This window comes from Panthera tigris, chromosome E1 (assembly GCF_018350195.1).
Source record: "Panthera tigris isolate Pti1 chromosome E1, P.tigris_Pti1_mat1.1, whole genome shotgun sequence".
In the NCBI taxonomy this organism is placed as follows: Eukaryota; Metazoa; Chordata; class Mammalia; order Carnivora; family Felidae; genus Panthera; species Panthera tigris.
This window is the reverse complement of record NC_056673.1, coordinates 40,969,552-40,990,812: the sequence shown is the minus strand read 5'-3', so window position 1 is coordinate 40,990,812 and position 21,261 is coordinate 40,969,552. Positions and strand designations below refer to the sequence as shown.

The following is a 21,261-nucleotide window of genomic DNA, read 5'->3' as shown; positions in this document are numbered from 1 at the left end:
CCCTGGCCGACCGGGAAGTAGCTGAAGACTGGGCGATGGCAGTTCTGGAGGCCTCCCTCCGGGGCAGACCCGACGCCACGGTGCCCCCGCGGTAGACCGGACCACGGTGGCGGGCACCGGGTTCCAAGGTGACGGGCGTCGGGGGCTGAGCCGGGGCCTTAGAAGGGAGCCTGGGAACCCTGACGGCCCCTGTTGCAGCCCCTCCCTGACTCTGGGCTGGTAAATTGCCTTTGCCAGCGCTGCCCCGGAAACGGGTCTGCCTGGTATCAGACCGTTCCTACAGGGAACGGCGCGGGCGAGGATTTGCCCCCTTGACTACACCAGCAAGGCAGGTGGTAGCCCCGGACCAGGGGCTCGAGGGCGCTGATTCTCCCTAACATCGCCTCCTCTCCACCGCCGCAGGGATGGAGGGGTCTAAAACGTCCAGCAGCACCATGCAGGTGAGCTTCGTGTGCCAGCGTTGCAGCCAGCCCCTGAAACTGGACACGAGCTTCAAGATCCTGGACCGTGTCACTATCCAGGAGCTCACAGGTCAGCGAGACCCTTGAAAAGAGGGTGGTCAAGATCGTGGAAAATGGGCAGCTTTAGAGATGTAGGTCTTAAGGTAGCTATCTTTGTAGTCGGCCATAGACTCTCGCTGTATGAACCTAGGAAAGTCATTTCATCTCTCGGGCTCCCTATTTTCTCTTTGGGAACGTGAAGAAGTTCTGACACTGTATCCTTCTGAGAGCTTCCTATTCTAAGGAGAGGTCCTTAGTGTTCTGCTCCTGCTGTTTCAGAGTAATGTGTGTGTATAATAATAAGCACCATTTGTTGAGGGCTTACCATATACCAAGTGCAGTGCGTGCATTACTTCATCTGTGCAACAGCCCCTACGGGACAGTACAATCATCATTTTACACATGAGGAATTGAGGCTCAGAGAGCTTAAGTGACTTATCAGTGGCCAACAGCTGGTAAATGGAGGAGCAGAGTGTTAAAGTCCCACAGTAAGATGAAGTTAGAAAAGGAACAAAAAGGCTGAATAGGTAGTTTAAATAAGCTCAAGGGTCCAGAGTCAGCCTGCTTGGATTTAAATCATAACTCAATTACTAGCTGACTGACTTTTTGCAAGTTACTCTACTTTCTAAGCCCTGGTTTCTTGGTTTATCTGTAAAATGTAAAATGACCTCAGGATAGTTGTAAGGATCAAATATGATGAACATAAGTACTTAAGAATATACTGGGCAAATAGTACTCAATAAATGTTAGCTATTATCATTACTACCAATTTCTCTTTTTTGAGTAGAATTAACTCTGATACATTTTTAGCCTTTTATTATGGAAATTTTCCATCGTATGGTCAAGAGAACAGCGTAATGAACTCCCTTGTATCCGTGACCCAGCTTCAACAATTAGCCACATTCTGCCATTCTTGTGTTCTCTATATCTTCACTCACCTCCCATCCCCGCTCAATTATTTTGCTTTTTATTCTTTTTAAAAAATAAATTGGCATGTCTTTATTTTTTTATCTTTTTTTTTTTTTAAATATGAAATTTATTGTCAAATTGTTTCCATACAACACCCAGTGCTCATCCCAACGGGTGCCCTCCTCGATGCCCATCACCCACCTTCCCCTCCCTCCCACCCCCCATCAACCTTCAGTTCTCAGTTTTTAAGAGTCTGTTATGTTTTGGCTCCCTCCCTCTCTAACCTCTTTTTTTTTTTCCTTCCCCTCCCCATGGTCTTCTGGTAAGTTTCTCAGGATCCACATAAGAGTGAAAACATATGGTATCTGTCTTTGTAGGACTTATTTCACTTAGCATTACACTCTTTTCACTTAGCATAATACTCTCCAGTTCCATCCATGTTGCCACAAAAGGGCATATTTCATTCTTTCTCATTGCCACGTAGTATTCCATTGTGCATATAAACCATAATTTCTTTATCCTTTCATCAGTTGATGGACATTTAAAGTCTCTTTCCATAATTTGGCTATTGTTGAAAGTGCTGCTATAAACATTGGGGTACAAGTGCCCCTGTGCATCAGCACTCCTGTATCCCTTGGGAAAATTCCTAGCAGTGCTATTGCTGGGTCATACGGTAGATCTATTTTTAATTTTTTGAGGAACCTCCACACTGTTTTCCAGAGAGGCTGCACCAGTTTGCATTCCCACCAACAGTGCAGGAGGGTTCCCGTTTCTCCACATCCTCGCCAGCATCTATAGTCTCCTGACTTGTTCCTTTTTGCCACTCTGACTGGTGTGAGGTGGTATATGAGTGTGGTTTTGATTTGTTTATTTCCCTGATAAGGAGTGACGTTGAGCATCTTTTCATGTGAATTGGCATGTCTTTAAATGCACAAGTGTTAGCTGTGCTTTAAAACAATTTTTTTTTAATCTTTATTTTTGAGAGGTGGGGGGGGGAGTGCAGAGAGAGGAAGGTACAGAGGATCTGAAGCAAGCTTTTCACATACAGCAGAGAGCCTGATGTGGGGCTTGAACTCATGAACCGTGAGATTATGACCTGAGCCGAATTTGCACACTCAACTGACTGAGCCACCCAGACACCCCTAAAAAAATTTTTTAAGGTTTATTTATTTAATCTCGACACCCCACATGGGGCTCAAACTCATAATCCTGAGATTAAGTTGCATGCTCTCTTGACCAAACCAGCCAGTTGTCTTTAGCTGTGCATTTTTGACAAAATGGGTAACTCCGTATAACTCAGATCATGGTGATGTAGAAAGTTTCCTCATGTTCCCTCACTTTCCTTCCTAGTTACTCTGGAGGAAAGGGGATGTTGACATTTGTTGTGGAAAACCTCAAAGTATATAATGAGCCCTCACATACCCATCACCTCCACAATTATCAGTGCCTATTTAATCATGTTTCATCTACAGGCCCATCTATTCCCCTCCCACCCTGGAGCAAATCCCAAACATAAAAATACTGTAAATGTTTTGGTAAATATTTTTGAAAGACAAGGTGTCTTTTTGTTTTTAATTTTTTTTAATGTTTATTTATTTTTGAGAGAGAGACAGAGTGTGAGCAGGGGAAGGGCAGAGAGAGAAGGAGACACAAAAGTCGAAGCAGGCTCCAGGCTCTGAGCTGTCAGCACAGAGCCCGATGCGGGGCTCGAACCCACGAACTATGAGATCATGACCTGAGCTGAAGTCGGCCGCTTAACCGACTGAGCCACCCAGGCGCCCCAATAAGGTGCCTTTTTTTTTTTTTTTAACGTTTATTTATTTTTGAGACAGAGAGAGATAGAGCATGAACGGGGGAGGGTCAGAGAGAGAGGGAGACACAGAATCTGAAACAGGCTCCAGGCTCTGAGCTGTCAGCACAGAGCCCGATGCGGGGCTCGAACCCACGAACTGTGAGATCGTGACCTGAGCTGAAGTCGGACGCTTAGCCGACTGAGCCACCCAGGCGCCCCAATAAGGTGTCTTTTTAAAAACACAGCCATTAGAGGCTCCTGGGTGGCTCAGTCAGTTAAGCATCGGACTTCGGCTCAGGTCATGATCTCACAGTTTGTGGGTTCAAGCCCCTCACCGGGCTCTGTGCTGACAGCTCGGAGCCTGGAGCCTGCTTTGGATTCCATGTCTCCCTCTCTCTCTGCCCCTTCCCCTCACACACACACACACACACACACACACACACACACACACACTGTCTCTCTCTCTCAAAAATAAATAAACATTTAAAAAATTTCAAAACACAATCATACACATAATCAAACACAATATAATCATACACATAATAATGATACACATAATAATCATACACAATTATCAAACACATAAAAAATTTAACAGTTCCTTAATCTGATTTTAATGGGGGCAAGGGGAAGAAGAGATTTCATCTATGTGCAATTGGTACTTTAAGAAAAGGGTGGTGGGGCGCCTGGGTGGCTCAGTCAGTTAAGCTTCTGACTTTGTCTCAGATCGTGCTCTCGCAGTTTGTGCTGAGCTCAGAGCCTGGAACCTGCTTCAGATTCTGTGCTCCCTCTCTGCCCCTCCCCCACTCACACTCTGTCTGTCTCTCAAAAATAAACGTTAAGGAAAAGGTGGAAGGCAGCGCATGGGTGCCTCAGTCAGTTAAGCGTCCTACTTCAGCTCAAGTCATGATCTCACGGTTCCTGGGTTCGAGCCCCTCATCGGGTTCTTTGCTGACAGCTCAGAGCTTGGAGCCTACTTGGATTCTGTGTCTTCCTCTCTCCCCAACCCTCCCACCCCCCCTTGTGCTGTGTCTCTGTTTCTCTCTCTCTCTCTCTCTCTCTCAAAAATAAATAATAAACATTAAAAAAAATTTTTTAATAAATTTTAAAAATTAAAAAGGTGGAGGTGGGAGTGGTGATGAGAATTTGTTTTTATCATTTCCCATATTTTCATACACAATCTGGCTTTGTTAAGACTCTAACTCAATATTTTCCTTGTCCTTAGCTCCATTACTTGCCACAGCCCAGGTGAAACCAGGAGAGACCCAAGAGGAAGAGGCTAACTCAGGAGAAGTATGAAACACTGGAATGCAAACTGGGTTTCTGCAGGGTACTTGGTGCTTCTAGAGTGCCCAGACTTTTGGAAACTCTGGTTAACAAGAGACATTCTACATGATCAGGCCACTGTGGGTCGTTGGGGAGGTATAGAAGTACACCTGAGGTTACAGGATTACTGACTGAGGCATCAGTTTAAAAATGTGGGGAGGGGTTTTTTATTTGAAGCAGAATTACAAGCCATTAGAGGTAGGAGGTGAGATGACCTATGTGTCCAGGTCATCCCAGGGCATGCCTGGTTTATGTCTATTGTCCTAGCTAATTATTAATATCTACTGCTCTCCATTCTCAAAAGTGTCTTAGTTTGGACTAGAGTATGATTACGCTAGCCAGAAGGGATTGTCAGTATCAGAGAACATGTCATTTTTAAGCTGTGGTAACGTTAGTAATAATTTTCTTTGCTGAAGGTAGATGTCATAAGAGTTTGATGACATATCAATTATGTCAAAGTATCAAAAACATATAAATCATCTACCTTGTCGTATGCCATGGCAAACTTCATTGCAGTCTGATCTGCCTTTTTCCTTGTGCCATGATTTAGGGCCTTCTCTCCCCTACCCCTGACTGGTCAGTGTTGAGAAAATGCAGATTTAACCACACAGTAACTACTATCACATAGATATCACATGGTTTGCCACAAAAAATCACATGGGACTTGGGGTTTGTCTGTATGAGGGGTCCTTTCTTAGTGCACATATACCAAGGATTGGCTAGATCATACCCATTTCTTACGTCTCTGTGGTTTATCAGGTCCTGTGGTTATCAATCAAAGGTAAAGCCAAATGGTTCTGAGGCTCTTTGGGAAATAGACTCCCCTTGTAAGCTGCCAGAATTCTAATGCCCTCTTATTTCCTTCCCAGGAGCCATTTATTGAAACTCGCCAGGATGGTGTCTCTCGCAGATTCATCCCCCCAGCCAGGTGCCTACTACTCCTCAGCCCCCTGTTCCTTGCCAAAGGCCAGTAGAATTTTAATGGAACCCAGAATTGAGACCTGGAGCCAGGTGATGGAAATAAATCCTCATCCAGCCTTTTGGCTCTTCCAGAAAGGGCGTATTCTCTTATACCTGGCCCGTCACCTTCAAGTATTGATTTTTTCCTGTAGCCGTTCACACAGTGGGAAGGGACAGTAGCTCTCATGACGAAGAATTGAGAAAAGTTGAGGAAGTGAATGACTAATAAGAGAGAGGGGCTCTTGAAAAGTTTTAAAATAGCAGATGTTGTTAGATGTTCAAGTTCTTAATCGTTGATGCATGTGAAGGCTGCTGGTGAGGGGTATGATATTTAAAAATGGTCTTTCCTGATTGTCCTTCCTTTTCTACTATAGACACACACACATGTCAGTTTTTGATGCCCCCTCTCCCTCCTTAGTCCATCCAGGCCAACCTTCGTGCTGAGTGCCCCTGTGGAAGACCAGCATGGCCTTCCCTTGGGAGAGAGGTACCCTTGGGAGGTCAGTCGGGCTAGGAGTGGGTATGCGCCTTGAGGCCCCTCAGCCAGTGCTTGAGAGTCTCTGCCACTGCCACTGCAGTAGGTGGAGTGGAGGAGGCCTCTCTGCTCCCTCATGTGGCCCGTGGGCGGGGGGCTGTCTGCAGGATGATGTCCACAGAAAGTGCCAACAGCTTCACTCTGATCGGGGAGGCATCTGATGGCGGCACCATGGAGAACCTCAGCCGAAGACTGAAGGCAAGTCAGCACCGTAGCAGCATCAGGCGGCGGGCCTGGCTGGTAGAGGGGGTGGCCGGGCAGGTAGCCTGGGGCAGGCCCTCCCCTGACTCTCCCACACCCCACGCTTCCAGGTCACTGGGGACCTTTTTGACATCATGTCAGGCCAGACAGATGTGGATCACCCACTGTGTGAGGAATGCACAGATACCCTTTTAGACCAGCTGGACACTCAGCTCAACGTCACTGAAAATGAGTGTCAGAACTACAAGTGAGTGCCTCTAGAGCCAGTGCCCGGAAGCGGAGATCTGGACCGTGAAGCTGTCACTGCTCGGAGACTGCTTGGCTCTTACCCAGGCGCTGTGCTCCGCTCAGGTAAACAGAATGACAGGTTCCCCGCGGTGAGTGTATTCTGCCCGTGTCTTTGGCAGACGCTGTTTAGAGATCTTAGAGCAAATGAATGAGGATGACAGTGGACAGCTACAGATGGAGCTGAAGGAGCTGGCGTTAGAGGAGGAGAGGCTGATCCAGGAGCTGGAAGACGTGGAAAAGAACCGCAAGATAGTGGCAGAAAATCTCGAGAAGGTCCAGGCTGAGGCCGAGAGACTGGATCAGGAGGAAGCTCAGTGAGTGGTCACCCTGTTCCTCTGTCTCCCTTCCCACGAGGCTCCAGGAGAAGCAGTGGCTTCTGACTGAATGTGTCTGAGCAGTTTGTCAGCTGCAGTCGCCTGTCATTTGGTAGCCTGTCTGCTCCAGATCCCGCATACTGTTTGCGGGCCCTGCTTCTCAAGGTCTGTTGGGAGGGTTATGTGTGAAGGGTCAGCATGATTAAGTGAAAAAAGCATGTTGGTTGAATAGAGAGCAGAGAAAGAAGGGTTCTAAGTTGCATTGCTGCCCTGCGGGGGGAGCTGAGCTCGTTTGGGTAAGTCAGCCACCGAAGCTGGCATCCTCCTCTAGAAAGGTGGATGTGTTGGCCTACATTCGTTCTTTCCCAGCCCGGAAATGTCACTGGTGATCTTGACCTGAGAGAACCCCCTGTGTAGTGGAGGAGACACAGTATCCACATTAACTAAAGTTGGGGGGAGTGATGGACAGAGAAAAAAGTTAATGTTTTCAAAGGAGTGAACAAGTTACATCGGAGATGGTGTATGCCAACTATACAGAAGGACAGTGAGTGCACAGAAGTGAAGTTTTGGAAGTTCACCTGTGGTCAGTTCCTGGAAGAAGCCACTCTTAACGCCCTGACCCCACTTCTGGAAAAAAATTAGAAATACAAGAGGCATTTGGTCCTGGTTTAGGAAGAGTCCTGTTTGCCTCTATCTTTTGCACGTGGGCAGCTGCAATTTGAGACATTTCTGTCCCTCGCAGGCAAAACAGCTAGGATCTGTATGTTCCTTTGAATGGGATCTGTGCCAAATGGAAAGGATGCTGTGACTAGGTCTAACCATAACCACTAGAATACATCGTTCTGGGGGGTGGTGAGAGAGAAATTCTAGCCCTGAACCTACAGCCTTCAATGGCCACCTTGCTGCTCACAGGTATCAGAGGGAATACAGTGAATTTAAGCGACAGCAGCTGGAGCTGGACGATGAGCTGAAGAGTGTGGAAAACCAGATGCGTTACGCCCAGATGCAGCTGGACAAGCTGAAGAAAACCAACGTCTTTAATGCAACCTTCCACATCTGGTAATGCGGGTTGGAGGGTGAGGAGTGCCCGGAAAGCACTGCACGCCTGCGCCTTAGCTGGTGACCGCCAAGCCGGGGTGCCCGCCTCCATGAAATAGGGCTGTGCGTCGTCTCCCCATCCAGGTTGCTTTCATTCCTTGTGATGGGATAGACGTCTCAGGGGGTTGGAATTCTAGAGCTTGGTGACATTCACTCTCCCAAGGAAAGGGAAAGATCTGAGCCCTCCAGCCCCATGAAAACTTTGTCATCTGCCTGGTGCTGATTTCTTAACCCCTAGGGTCATTGATGTATTTATTCGACATTTCATCCATTTAACTAGTATCTGTTGAGTATCTCACACGTGGTAGGCACTATGGTAAGCGCCAGAAGGGCAACAGCAAACAACATGCGTTCTGCCTTCTGGTTGCTTACAGCCTCGTGGAAGAGACGGATACGTGACAGACTGTCGTTATGCGGTATGATAGCTGTAACCCTCGGGTGCTCTGGGGCCACCTAAAGACACTTTGCCCAATTTGGGAAGGCCGTATGCAGAGTTTTCCCCAGGGGAGGTTGATGCTTAAGCTGAGGCACGAAGTGGAAGTTTGCAGAGGGAGGGGGCTTGTTCCTGGCAGAGGAACATCATGTGCAAAGACACGGAGGAACGTGGGAGTGGGGCATCCGAAGAACTGAAAGGAGCTTATTGTGACTGGAGATCGAGTGTGAAGGGGAGAGTGACAGGATATGAAACTGGAGAGTGACCAGTTCCCCCAAGGACCTTGTAGGCCTCATTAAGGGATTTGGACTTCATCCAAAAGGCACTGGAAACCACTGAAGCATTTTAGGCAGGAAAGTGACATAATTACTTTTGCATTTGTAAATGATAGTTTCACCTGCAATGTGGGAGATGATGGGGGCGGGGCGGGGAGAGGACGCCCCCTTTGGTAAGGAGACTTGTCAGTAGGACTCTAAGCAGGAAAAGATAGAGCAGTGGCATGGAGTTTGGAAAAAAATGGACAAATTGAAGAGATTTAGGGAGTCCAATCAAGAGAGCTTGGTGGGTTTTTTTTTTTTAATTTTTTTTAACGTTTATTCATTTTTGAGACAGAGAGAGACAGAGCATGAATGGGGGAAGGTCAGAGAGAGAGGGAGACACAGAATCTGAAACAGGCTCCAGGCTCGGAGCTGTCAGCACAGAGCCCGACGCAGGGCTCGACCTCACAGACTGCGAGATCGTGACCTGAGCCGAAGTCGGACGCCCAACCCACTGAGCCACCCAGGCGCCCCGAGAGCTTGGTGGTTTTTGAGGGGAGGGAGCAGGGAGAGAGCATTCAAGGGTGATGCCCCTGTTTCTACTTTGGCATCTGAGCACAAGGGGTAAAGATGACAGTTCATATTTGGACATATATTTATTTATTTACTTACCTACCTATCTATGTTTGTATTTGTTTAACATGTTGAGTTCATTTATTTTGAGACAGAGAGTGCGAGTAGGGGAGGGGCAGAGAGAGAGAAAGAGAATCCCACACAGGCTCTGCAATGACAGTGCAGGGCTTGAACTCACAAACTGTGAGATCATGACCTGAGCCAAAATGAAGAGTTGGATGCTTAACCGACTGAGCCAACTCATGCGCCCCAGACGTGTATTTAAAGTGCCAAGTAGAGGGGCGCCTGGGTGGAGCAGTCGGTTAAGTGTCCGACTTCGGCTCAGGTCATGAACTTGCGGTTTGTGAGTTCGAGCCCCGCATATCAGGCTCTGTGCTGACAGCTTGGAGCCTGCTTCAGATTCTGTGTCTCCCTCTCTCTCTGCACCTTCCCTGCTCATGCTCTGTCTCTCTCTGTCTCTCAAAAATAAATAAATGTTAAAAAAAAATAAATAAATAAAGTGCCAAGTAGAGGGGCGCCTGGCTGGTTCAGTCAGTAGAGCATATGACTCCTGATCTCACGGTTGTGAGTTCAAGTCCCACGTTGGGTGTAGAGCTTACCTAAGAAAAAATAAAGTGCCAAATAAAGCTTACCATGAATCTGAAGATGAGGGAGATCTATACCAGCGTTTAGGTGCAAACAGGAAGCCTCAAAGTTGCCGAGTGTTGAGTTCTCCCTGTATTTTCTCCTGCCCTCCTGCCTTAGGCACAGTGGACAGTTTGGCACAATCAATAACTTCCGACTGGGTCGCCTGCCCAGTGTTCCTGTGGAATGGAATGAGATCAATGCTGCGTGGGGCCAAACAGTGCTGCTACTCCATGCCCTGGCCAATAAGATGGGTCTGAAATTCCAGAGGTAAGAAGTGCACCCCTTTCTTGGGGTGTGGCATGTCTTTGTTTTTTTTTTTTTTTTAACGTTTATTTTTATTTTTGAGAGACAGAAATAGAGCATGAGTGGGGGAGGGTCAGAGAGAGAGAGAGGGAGACACAGAATCTGAAGCAGGCTCCAGCCCCTGAGCTGTCAGCACAGAGCCTGACATGGGGCTCGAACTCATGGTCCGCGAGATCATGACCTGAGCCGAAGTCGGACGCCCAACCGACTGAGCCGCCCAGACGCCCCCAGGTGTGGCATGTCTTTGATGTAATTTGTATTTCCAGCCTGGTACTCTCCTCTGCTGCGGCAAGAACCCTTGTTCACAACACACCGAGAGTTTTCTGCCTGTGGAGACTCCCGTCGGCTTCTGGTCGGCTTCTGGTAGAGACTCCCAGAAAAGTCGCTTTCCACTCATCAAGCAGTCCTTGAGCTGCATGACCGTGGCTGTGGCCCCCAACCCATCGTCTCCAGAACCTTGGGGGTTCCTCAGGCTGTTTTTAGCTTTTGTTTTGTTTTTTTTTTCAGCCTAAACCAAAACCTACATTTACCTGTGAAAGACCCCCAGACAATTATGTAATAAATGTAGTTCAGCAAACAGAATCTTTTAAACATGGGAGTCTATGGGGAGATGAGAGACAGAGGTGGAAATAGTAAAAGTAGTCCTTGGATAGGATGAAGCATGAAAATCACTGGGTTATAACATTTCAATAATCGCTTCAGGAGGAGCCCTGTATCCACCTCTGTATGCGTCTCCATTTTAGGTATCGACTTGTTCCCTACGGAAACCATTCATATCTGGAGTCTCTGACAGACAAATCTAAGGTACTCTGGGAAGCCCCATCTTCAGTGGGATGCAGAATCCTGGTACCTCCTGACAAAATGGTTTGCTTTTGATAATAGCGTTTCTTAGTTTGTTCCTTAGGTGGAGGTGTCTCATGATCCTATGTCTTGTTCAATGCCTTGTCTAGTTCAGGATTAGCTCTTTGGGGCCTACAGACAAAAAGTAGGTTTTTACAGTCTGTTGAAAAGGGCTAAGGGCAGATCAGAGGGGGATGTGTATGGTAGGCTAGGAAAGGAGTCACTGTGAGGTATTTAATACATCTCTGGTGATAAAACAGTTCCTGGGCATTGCATTTGCCCAGGATTACTGCTTCCAGTGAAATACAGACAAACAGGACTTGAGAAATGGAGAGTCTTGGGAACACCCTCTGGTAGCCTGTCTTGGTGCCACACCCTCAGCCAGTTCTCTCTTCTTGGGCAGGAGCTGCCATTATATTGTTCCGGGGGGTTGCGGTTTTTCTGGGACAACAAGTTTGACCATGCCATGGTGGCTTTCCTGGACTGTGTGCAGCAGTTCAAAGAAGAGGTTGAGAAAGGCGAGACACGTTTTTGTCTTCCTTACAGGTCAGTATTCCCTAATGCTCCATGAACCTAGAGTAGGACCAAATAGAGCATAACCAAAGGGACAGTAAGAATGGAGGCAAAACATAGTCTAAATGGTAGGAAAGCAAAATCATGACACTGATGGGCAAAGAGTGATTCAACACTATAAGCAGGACAGAATATGACCATCTGGTCACATATTCTCTTCGGTGCTCTGGGGGATTTTCTTAGCACAGAGCTCAAGCTGGCTCTCTAATTTCAGGAAGCTTTCCTCTTAAGCCCTTGGAGATACATAGGAATGCTTCCTTTGGTCAAATGTTGTAGGAGCCCAGTGATAGATGCAGACCTTAGTTCAAGAGAACAAGGCTGAGCTGCTTCTGTCACCCCAAAACAAAGCATTTCTTTTCTCCTGCCTCCCTTCTCTCCCCATGAGTTCAGGGATGCCTAGGAAAACAGTCAGGGGTACTGTAACCCTCACTTACCCTCTGCTCCAGGCTTCTCATTTGTTTGGGTGTGTGTCCTGTCCCTGTACTCTGCAATGACAATGAGGCTCTTGTGACAGCCTTCTTGATGTTTGGCTTTTAAGCAAATCCAAAATACACTACCATTCCTCGCCAAGAGTTCTTTAATAGATAAAATGACGTGAATGGTCCCATGATCAAGTCCCTGCCCGTTTGCCTGAACTGACTTAACTTGGATCTCAGTTACTAATGAGCTCTGCTGTGTGCATCTGCAGGATGGATGTGGAGAAAGGCAAGATTGAAGACACAGGAGGCAGTGGCGGCTCCTATTCCATCAAAACCCAGTTTAACTCCGAGGAACAGTGGACAAAAGCTCTCAAGTTCATGCTGACGAATCTTAAGTGGGGTCTTGCTTGGGTATCCTCACAGTTTTATAACAAATGACTTTTTTTCTTAGGGAGATGTTTGCCTTAAAGGCTTTAAATTTTGTTTTGTTTGCAAAAAAAAAAAAAAAAACGTTTTAAATTAAATTCGGGTACTATTAACAGCACATGTTTACAATACCAAAACAGAAAAAAATCTACAAAAGCCACTTTATTTCAGGATATCATGTGACAGATAGTTTCCAGAGCTACAATGTGTCATGTACAGATATCAGCCTTTGTCATAGGTTTGACTCTTAACCCCAAACCTTCCTTTCCCTCTCTCCCCCCAAAACAACTAATTTAAAATTGTTTTTGTTTTTGTTTTGTTAACTGAGTTGAATTGAGATCAATGTGTTTTCACTGGGTTTTATCTCTCTCAACTTCCTGCACTTACAATATGAAATAGAAACTTTTGTCTCCACTGAGACGACGAGATGTGTGAGATGTACAGCTGGATAACGTGAGAAAATGACACATAAGCTTTGGTCACCAGATGATGTGATCAGAAGCTTGAAATTTAACACTTGTCCTCACTTGCTTCCAGTGCTGAATGCCTACTCTGCTCTCTGTTAGAGATATGAAATGGTGTTTGATATTGTTTGAGACATTATGGAGAGATTTAATTATTTGTAATAAAAGATTTACTGCAGTCTGATTACTGCCCAGAAGTGCACTGCTGGTTTTTTTGTTGACTAAAATAGAGCACTTTGTATCCTGGGAGTATTGAGTTCAAGTGCAGGTATGTGAAAGCTCTGTTGAAACATGTTTAGAGATGGATTGGTGTTAGTTTTAAAAAAGACTAATGGAATAGACAGCTGTGGAGGAAGCCCTATTTGTGTACATGTCAATGACAGAACAGAGATGTTAAACTAACTTTAAGGGGAAATAAAGGCTGCCTCCTTGATGCTCAGTCAAGGTCACCCAAACAGTCTCGGTTTTCAAGCCCCTGGTTAACACTAATTTCCACATCCTATGTTCTCTTTCCGTGAAATGAACAGTTAAGGAAAAGCTATAAATACCTTGTTAAACAAAAACGAACCAACTTCACTAATGTTCTATCTCCTCCCAGCTCCTTGACGTTTTCAGTCTGATACAACAAAAAGGACATGCTTGTCAACTTTAACTCTTTGTCCGATGCAGAAAAGTGCACATGAAGTTGGAACACAAAACATAGTCCAAAAGATACTTGGAACTTTTGTACCCTGAGTTGAAGAGTAAACAAAAGGAGGGATAAGCGCAGTGGTGAAGGCTGTTGAATACTTGGCGGGTGGAGCCCGCCTCACGTGTTGGAGGAAGTGGCAGCCCGCAGAGCTCTGGCCTCCAGGTGGGGGGGGACAGGCTGTCGCCCCGGAGTGTTGGCGCCCACGCTGTGAGTCAGGATTGCGTAAGAGAACTCAGCGATGCTTTCCAGGGCAATGCCAGTGATGCTCTGCAAATGCTCCACAACCTTCAGAAATAGACGGATTTTTTTTATTACTAAATAATCTCCACGTGTTTTAGTGCACAGACACATCGCTCATGCTGTTCTCTCAAGCCAGATGTAAATTTTTTCATTTCAGTTTACCGAGAAGATTAAATCCAGATCCCAGTGTTTGCCAATGGCCGAATTACATTAGGATGGATACCTTTACCCTGATAGTGTTAGCCTGGAAAGTTTCTGCTAGACATCTCGTTGTGCTGGAGATAAGGTCTGTGAAATATAAATGGGACACTTGGGCCTTGACATTGTCTTCTATTTGGGACGATATACTTATTGGACTTGAACTATCTGATAGTGGATGTTGTCAGAGAGGGAAATGAACGAGCTGAACACGGACCTCCATTTCCAGCTCCATAAGGGAAAAACTGGAGAGCGCTTTTCAGACCTACTCTAGCATTTCCTCTCCCAAATCCTGCTTATTCATCCTAATCCTGGGTCTTGACTTATCATTTAGAAGTTGTCTTTTCTTTTCCTTTAACTGATGGGAGAATGCTTTCTATTAAGTGAATTCTGACCGTGCTGGTCCTGCTCAGTGGTGCGTACCTGGCTCCAGCACTCATGGTTTTGGATGAAAGCACTTGCCGCAATGATTCCTACTCCCAACAGCATGAAGTCTTCCTTCACTGAGACAAACTTTTCCCTGAGTGATTAAAACCATATTAATTTTGGAGCTAGAATGAAATTTGATCTTCCAAACCCGAGGGTCATGGAACTTCAACTAAGAGTTGTTTATGTTGATCATCTTGGACTTTTTGAGATATGGAAGGAAATGGCCAAATAATAGCTAATTGACCCCCTCCCCAGCCCAACTGGGATTAAAACCTGAGCCTTCTGACTCGTTTATGGGCCTTTTGTTGTCCCATCGGTCTTCCTAACAAATGTAACTGCGAGTCTTTTTACCAGTCTGACTTTACAGTAATCAAACACTTTTGTCCAAGTTGCAGCCCTGTGACTATAAGGGCCGTCCAGTAATCTCAAATTTAAGCAGCCATAAAGGAAGAACTAAGAAAGAAAGTATGTTAATTACCTGAAGTCATTTAAATTTAAAACGAAATACTTCAGAGTTTTGCTGATTGGGCTTAGTCATCTGCATCCAAGCAATACTGGAAGTTAATTAAAAACAGGTAACCTGTGCAGGTTATCTGTGGCCTGGATGCCTTACTGGGGAAATTCCATTCCCATGGTATGTTCTCGAGGTATGTTCCTAACTCGCTATTTCTGGAAGAGGCCTACCCTAAAGGAGTTGCCTTACCCTTGCAGCTGACTGGGTATGGAGTTTTCAATTGAAGCCCTGAGCAGGCTCTCATATACGGGTTCGTGCAGGAGATAGACAAGGTCGAGCAGGGTCAGGCAGGTTGCATGCAGCTGTGTGGCTGGAACCAAACAGCCATTGTATCCTAGATGGAGTGTGGGCATGGTAAAGAACATTAAGTGCATCTTCTCTGACCGTAATCACCATTGTCATGTGACATAAAGCTCTTGAGCTAATGATAATGAGTTCTGTAGGAGATCTCTTTAGTTGGGAGGTCAATTTTATTTTATTTTTATTTTTTTGGAGGTCAATTTTAAAATGTTTATTTTGAGAGAGAGTGTGTGCGTTCGAGCAGGGGAGGGGCAGAGAGAGAGAATCCCAAGAAGGCACCGTGCTGCCAGTGTAGAGCCCGACATGGGGCTTGATCTCACAAACCATGAGATCATGACCTGAGCCTAAACCAAGGTGCCCCAGGAGGTCAATTTTAAAGGATAAAGGGAGGGGTGCCTGGTGACTCAGTCCATCAAGCATCCAACTTTGGTTCAGGTCATGATCTTGCGGTTCACGCATTTGAGCCCCATGTCAGGCTCTATGCTGACAGCTCAGAGCCTGGAGCCTGCTTCAGATTCTGTGTCTCCCTCTCTCTCTTCCCCTCCCACCCCACACTCTCTCTCTTTCTCTCTCTCAAAAATAAACGTTAAAGAAAAAAAGGATAAAGGGAGAGGTAGAGAACTCTCCATCTACAGTATATATACAGATAATAGTATATTTGTTTGTTCCCATCTTATCTCATACCTCTCTAGAAAATCACCTCTTTGATCCTACAGCAAGAGTGCCTAGTGAGTCCAAATAGAAGCCAGGTGCTGAGACCTGAGTTTCCCTCCCTGACAAGTACCAGAGGGGACACTTGACTGTGTCCCCAGTCTTCCTGCTCCCCCCGCCAGACTTCCTGCTGTTTCTCATTGGCAGGTTCTTTCCACGGCTTCCAAACCTCTGGGCACATTCTTGTTGCCTTCTATGGATGACTCCAACCCATATTCTCTGACACACGTAATAAAGTACCTAAAACCTCCAGAAGCATCTCTACATATGCCAGGGGAGTAGGCAGATTGATTTGGAAGTTCAGGGACTTCAAAACATCAAGCTCTGACTCCAGCAGTTCCTCCTTAGTGTGCACATACCCCAGAGACTGGAGGAAATTCAGGACTGTAACGTTGCTGATAATCTGAGCAAAGAAAAACAAAACAGTGAGAGGGAGAGAAGGGTGTCAGAATAAAGGTCATACATCTTGGCACAGTATACAAAGCTTTTCACAATCCAGCCCATGCCTTCATCGCGTCTTCTCTCTTAGTAATTGCCCCTTACGCCCCCACGCCGTCATATAGGATTACTTGCAGTTTCTGAGCCCGTCCAGCTCTCCAGGCCTGTATGCGTGCTGTTTCCTAGGTCTGGATCTCCCTTTCCTCCCCCTCCTCTCCCCCCGCTTTCCTTAACTCCTCTCCATCTTTTTTAAGGACCTTCCCATCTCCTGCCCATACCCCCTTCAAAAAGTCATGGTCTCTAAATATACTTCCTTGACTCTCCAAGGCTGTGGGTGTACATTCATAGCCATCTGTATTTACACTAATCAGAGCACTCTCCCACATTATTTGCCTGCATGTCTTTTCTCATTGGATAATAAATTCCTTGAGATCGCAGGCAACATGTTTAATGTTGTACCCATGGCACCTAGTGCAGCATCTGACCATAGAAGACAGTGAACATTTGTTGAGTCAATGGTATTTTACTATACAGGCATTGGGTAGGGGTATGGAAACATTTTATCCCCTATAAATGTGACCATTTGTCTTTAATACTGATAGGTCTGTTGGTAATTCAGGCACCTTATCTAAACTGTCCTTGAGTCCAAGGGGAGGAAAGGTGACCTGTATGAATGGTGGCATCTGTCCAGCAATTATACTTTGGGAACAGAACTTCAGGCTATTTAATAACTGCCTCTGTGTGACTGTGTGTGTGTGTGTGTGTGTGCGCGCGCGCATGTGTAGGAGGTATGCCTAAGAAGCATAATCACACTCTGGAATTTCCACAGGAGTAGAAACACCTAGCTTAGGAGCAGGTTTCTCACAGTCACCTTTGGACGAGCTGGTTTCTCCTAACATTCAGGTGTCCGTGAGAGACCCCAGTTCCTTACTTTGTAGTGGAAGGAAAGTTTGCTCGCCAGTTGAACACATGACACAAGACGCAGGATAAACTTGTTGAAAAGCTGTTCTTTCAGAGCTTTCCAATTCTGAGGCTCCGTCTTCTCTCTCAGCTGGGTCGTGGCTTGCCTACAGATATTCTCTGCCTGCTTAACCATAAACCTGTAAGGAAGGGCAGAGGAGAGTAAACCATCCGCACTCACTCAAACTAAAGGGAGTTTGTGCTATCGAACTATGCTATGTCTCCTCCTCTCCAATATCAGTCCCTTGGTGAGACGTGCATTTGTAAGTAACAGAGGGTGTAAAACCAGGTCTCATGGTAAGGGACAACTGTACTTTTTTAAGACTTGGAGACATTAGGTATTCTGAGAGGTACCACTCACAAAGACCTATGCTCAGGGCTTTACCTTTCTAGGATTTCTACAGCCTGGTAGCTCACGGATTTCTCCAGACACCATTGTTCAGACAGGAGAAAAACAAACTCTGCCAAAACAGGAAAGAAGAGCCTAATTCACAAGGTGCAACCAAAACCACTCTGTGAACTCCTGGCATTGTGTAAAAGCCACGAGGGGGCCGAGGGAAGAGGGTCAGGGGCTGAGAAGGCGGAGACTGGAACAACACAAGCTGAGCTTAGTTCCCTTTCCTGCCAACAGGCAGATCCAAGCTGACAGAGCCCCCTTGGTGACCCTTGAGCCTTCCTGTGGGTCTCAGCTGATAAAAGGCTTGGCCAGCTACACACAAACATACCAGCTGGTCCAGTTGGCCTCTACACCATGCTGGGAACCTCCAGCTTCAAGAGAGATTCTTGGATGGATAAAAACCCTAACCCCTATATTCTGTTTTCAGTGGAATGTTGACAGGAACAGAAAAGTCCCTCCTGGAGCTTCAATACTCTTCGTAACAGTGTTTGTTTAGTAACCACCCTCTGGAGAACTCCCATTGCTTTACAAACAGGATTCACCTTACAGCTGGACACCATCTCTCCACCACCAGTTTGTTGGGTAAATCTGCAGTGGCTGAGCCTGTCCGCAGGAGCAAGTTTGTTACTGGGGAGTGGCTTGTTTTGAAGAAATATCCCCTACGTCAGGGACCACAGCCCACTTTGTGAGGGGGGCAAGGGCATTGAGAAGATGGGAAGGGCAAGATACCTTGGCAAAATCTTAGGCCGCCTCTGTTTCTCTTTGAAAGAACAGCCCCAGATAGAATTCTATTTAGTTTGCATTATCATTAGAGGGTGGAAACAAGGGTAAATGTTAGTTCTCAACAAAGAAAGCTCCACAGAACTTGGGACTTTTAGTGCTGGTTAGCAAAGAATTATGCATAGTCAAATGACCATGTGTCTTCAGAGAAAATTTGCCTTTCTTAGGCACATAAAAGTTAAGCTGGCGCAAGACAGTTGAACAGTCTGCTCAACACATGTTACACATATGTACAAAACCTGGCTGTTATAGAAACTAAAGCCCTGCTAGCAGTGCCCAATGCAGAAGATAATTAGTTTAAGCAATTAAGCAAAATACCCTAGCACACGTAACTGTGTGTTATTAGTCCTTTTGTTTGCTGGAGGTTAGGCCTTACTTCTTCGGGGTGTGTGTGTGTGTGTGTGTGTGTGTGTGTAGTTCTTTGGGTTTGGTTTGGGACTGAATTATCTGGGCTGTTGTTTCTATTTTCTAGTTTAATTTGCCAAGCAAACTGAGCTAGGGTTAGATGCAATAGATGATGGTTATGCTTTCCCTTCCTGCTGGCTCTCCCTCCAGCACTTAAAAACATACATCATTTACCTAAAAGACCCTCCCCTTCTATCTTCTTAAGCTAGTTTTGCATCACTGTTAACTTTCTTGAGAGCCTTTGCTTAAACCTGCTGCTTCCACTTCCTCATAAATTCCCTGATGTTCTGTGGTTTGGCTTCTGCTTTTATCAACTTGCCGAAATGATGGTCTCAAAGGCCAGAAAACAGGTCCAAACTGTTAACCATCATCACCTTTTTGCAACTTTCAATCCCGTCGTTCATATCCCTGAGGCAGCTGAAATTGCTGACCATCATCCTTCTTGAAACTCTCCTCTTGGCTTCCAGAGGTGCCTTGGTTCTGTTCCTATCTCCCTATTTTTAAGAATTTCCTTCATGACTCTTCTCCCTACTCCAGTTGCCTGAACACAAAATGTTTCCCAAGGGAGGAAATGTCTTTGACTTGCTTCTCTTTTCTCCTTCTCAGACTCATTCTCTACCAGTTTCAACAGTATCACTATGGAGATAACTCCAAAACCATTATCTCTAATTCTGACCTCTCTTCTGACTTTTTTTTTAAAAACATCTTACTAGAAACCTTCCTTTAGAGGTTCTACAAGCCCCTGAAACTCAGTGGATCTGAAACCAAAGCTGTTCTCTTTCACAAACAAAAGTCATGCCCTGTTTTATTATTTTTTACTAGATGTATGTATTTCTCTTAATGGCACCACTATATTCCCATTCTCTTAGACTCAACCCTTTGGCATGGTCTTCTTTGCCTTCTCCACCTCTTAAATTCACCCACGGCAGAACCCAAGATTTTGTCTCTGAAATGTTTTTAATCCATCCTCCCCTGTCATTCCCTCTGCCCTATTGCCTAAACTACTGACAGAGATTCCTGCTGGTCTACCTCTCTCCTATCCCTCCCTACTCCACTCCATTCTATACATCGCAGCCAAAATAATTTTTTCTAGGGGGAAGGTTACAGTCATATCACTCCCCTATTTGAAAACCTTCAATGCCTTCTTGTTTTCCTACTAAGCCAAGTATAAACAGTCCCCCACCCCGGCCCTTGGCATTCAAAGTCCCATATTCAAAGTCCCATCTACTACTAAACTAAAGTACTTTAGTAGTACTAAACTAAGTACTACTACTACTACTACTACAAGTAGTCCCAAACTACTTTTCTGGTCTTAATTTCAACTCCTCTTCCACATGCTCTGGACAACCTGGACTTAACCACTGTACCCACACTCACCCAAAGCTTCCCTGTTTCCATGGCTTTTACTCAGGTCAGCCCCTTTTGGTAGAAATGCTGCCCCCTCCTCCACCTTCATCAACCAAAACCTCATCCTGCTTTGTGGTCTACCATGCCTGGAGAACACTCTTACATCTTCCTAACCTCACCATACACTATCGCTCCTTTCCATCCCCAGAAAGCTTCTTTTATCTGCCATGTCACTTAACTAACAGTACCTGTACCTGGTCATTTACAGATTTGTTCTAATATCCTCTAAAGATTAGGCATGGTTTGAAAGCAGGGGCTGAATCTCTATTTTGTCCTTCTGTGCCAAGCGGTGTGGGGAAGCACTCTACATGGGTTGAAATCAAGGGTAGGGTGCTGGTGTTATCTTGTTCATCACTGTATCCCCCGTACCTCGCATATAGTGGTTACTAACAACACTTATTTGAATGAAGAAGGCAAACAGAATCTCCAGGCTGGGGTGCCTCCCAGACAGGTGCCCCAGTCTCCCACAAAACCATCTCCCGGGCCCTGGGTCCACACCCACGATCCGGGTCTCCCTGAAGCTGCCCATCCGGCCGGCAGCCCCCTGCACGGCTCGCTCGTTCTGCTGCGCCAGGTGAAGCAGAGCGTCTTCGATCGTCTCTGTGGCAACAGCTCCAAATTGAAAGTCACTGAGGGAGGCCAATCTTGACCTCACAGGTTCCTGCATTTTCAGAAGCCTTTGGGGGCACCCGGACGGCTCACGGGATCCATAAACCGACCCCCTTAGCTTCACCCCAGAGTCTTCCGCCACACTCTGTCTGGGACTCCTCGTCCCCTTCTGTGTGCTTGTCTTCACCTCGAGTCTGAGGAAAACCCAGTTTCCCCCACTGCCTCGAGCCTTCTACTGCCCTTTCTCGCCCTAACGGCCACGGACCCCTCAGCCAATCAGAGAG

At 46.1% G+C, this 21,261-nt stretch overlaps 2 protein-coding genes across 9 annotated transcripts; one reads left to right on the top strand and one right to left on the bottom strand.

Moving 5' to 3' along the window:
* BECN1 (beclin 1) lies at nt 1-13,082 on the top strand. Of its 2 annotated transcripts, XM_007087678.3 has the most exons (13): nt 1-128; nt 403-531; nt 4,427-4,494; nt 5,397-5,455; nt 5,906-5,974; nt 6,130-6,220; nt 6,334-6,470; nt 6,631-6,825; nt 7,738-7,884; nt 9,991-10,140; nt 10,920-10,980; nt 11,420-11,562; nt 12,278-13,082. In XM_007087678.3, the coding sequence occupies exons 2-13, from the start codon at nt 405-407 to the stop codon at nt 12,444-12,446; spliced, it is 1,416 nt and encodes a 471-aa protein (XP_007087740.1). In that variant the 5' UTR covers nt 1-128; nt 403-404; the 3' UTR covers nt 12,447-13,082. The 2 variants fall into 2 exon arrangements, with proteins under 2 accessions (XP_007087740.1, XP_007087741.1); XM_007087679.3 differs by lacking the exon at nt 5,906-5,974.
* On the bottom strand, nt 12,582-21,200 carry CNTD1 (cyclin N-terminal domain containing 1). Of its 7 annotated transcripts, XM_042966279.1 has the most exons (8): nt 20,867-20,884; nt 19,336-19,455; nt 17,765-17,840; nt 17,351-17,519; nt 16,222-16,384; nt 15,160-15,304; nt 14,451-14,547; nt 12,582-13,874 (listed from the first exon to the last, which is right to left on the bottom strand). In XM_042966279.1, exons 4-8 carry the CDS (start codon nt 17,513-17,515, stop codon nt 13,707-13,709), a joined length of 738 nt encoding a protein of 245 aa, XP_042822213.1. In that variant the 5' UTR covers nt 17,516-17,519; nt 17,765-17,840; nt 19,336-19,455; nt 20,867-20,884; the 3' UTR covers nt 12,582-13,706. The 7 variants fall into 7 exon arrangements, with proteins under 7 accessions (XP_042822213.1, XP_007087742.1, XP_042822215.1 ...); XM_007087680.3 differs by lacking the exon at nt 19,336-19,455 and having other exon boundaries at nt 20,867-21,200; XM_042966281.1 differs by lacking the exon at nt 17,765-17,840 and having other exon boundaries at nt 20,867-20,885.
* Nucleotides 21,201-21,261: the final 61 nt, after the last annotated feature.

Coding starts and splice junctions, on each gene's coding strand:
- BECN1 (XM_007087678.3), top strand. CDS start 405: ATGGAGGGGTCTAAAACGTCCAGCAGCACCATGCAGGTGAGCTTCGTG. Junction 10,141..10,919: donor ATGGGTCTGAAATTCCAGAG/GTAAGAAGTGCA, acceptor TCTCCATTTTAG/GTATCGACTTGTTCCCTACG. Junction 11,563..12,277: donor CGTTTTTGTCTTCCTTACAG/GTCAGTATTCCC, acceptor GTGCATCTGCAG/GATGGATGTGGAGAAAGGCA.
- CNTD1 (XM_007087680.3), bottom strand. CDS start 21,035: ATGCAGGAACCTGTGAGGTCAAGATTGGCCTCCCTCAGTGACTTTCAA. Junction 17,520..17,764: donor GCTGTAGAAATCCTAGAAAG/GTAAAGCCCTGA, acceptor CCTTCCTTACAG/GTTTATGGTTAAGCAGGCAG. Junction 15,305..16,221: donor GATGCTTCTGGAGGTTTTAG/GTACTTTATTAC, acceptor CACTCCATCTAG/GATACAATGGCTGTTTGGTT.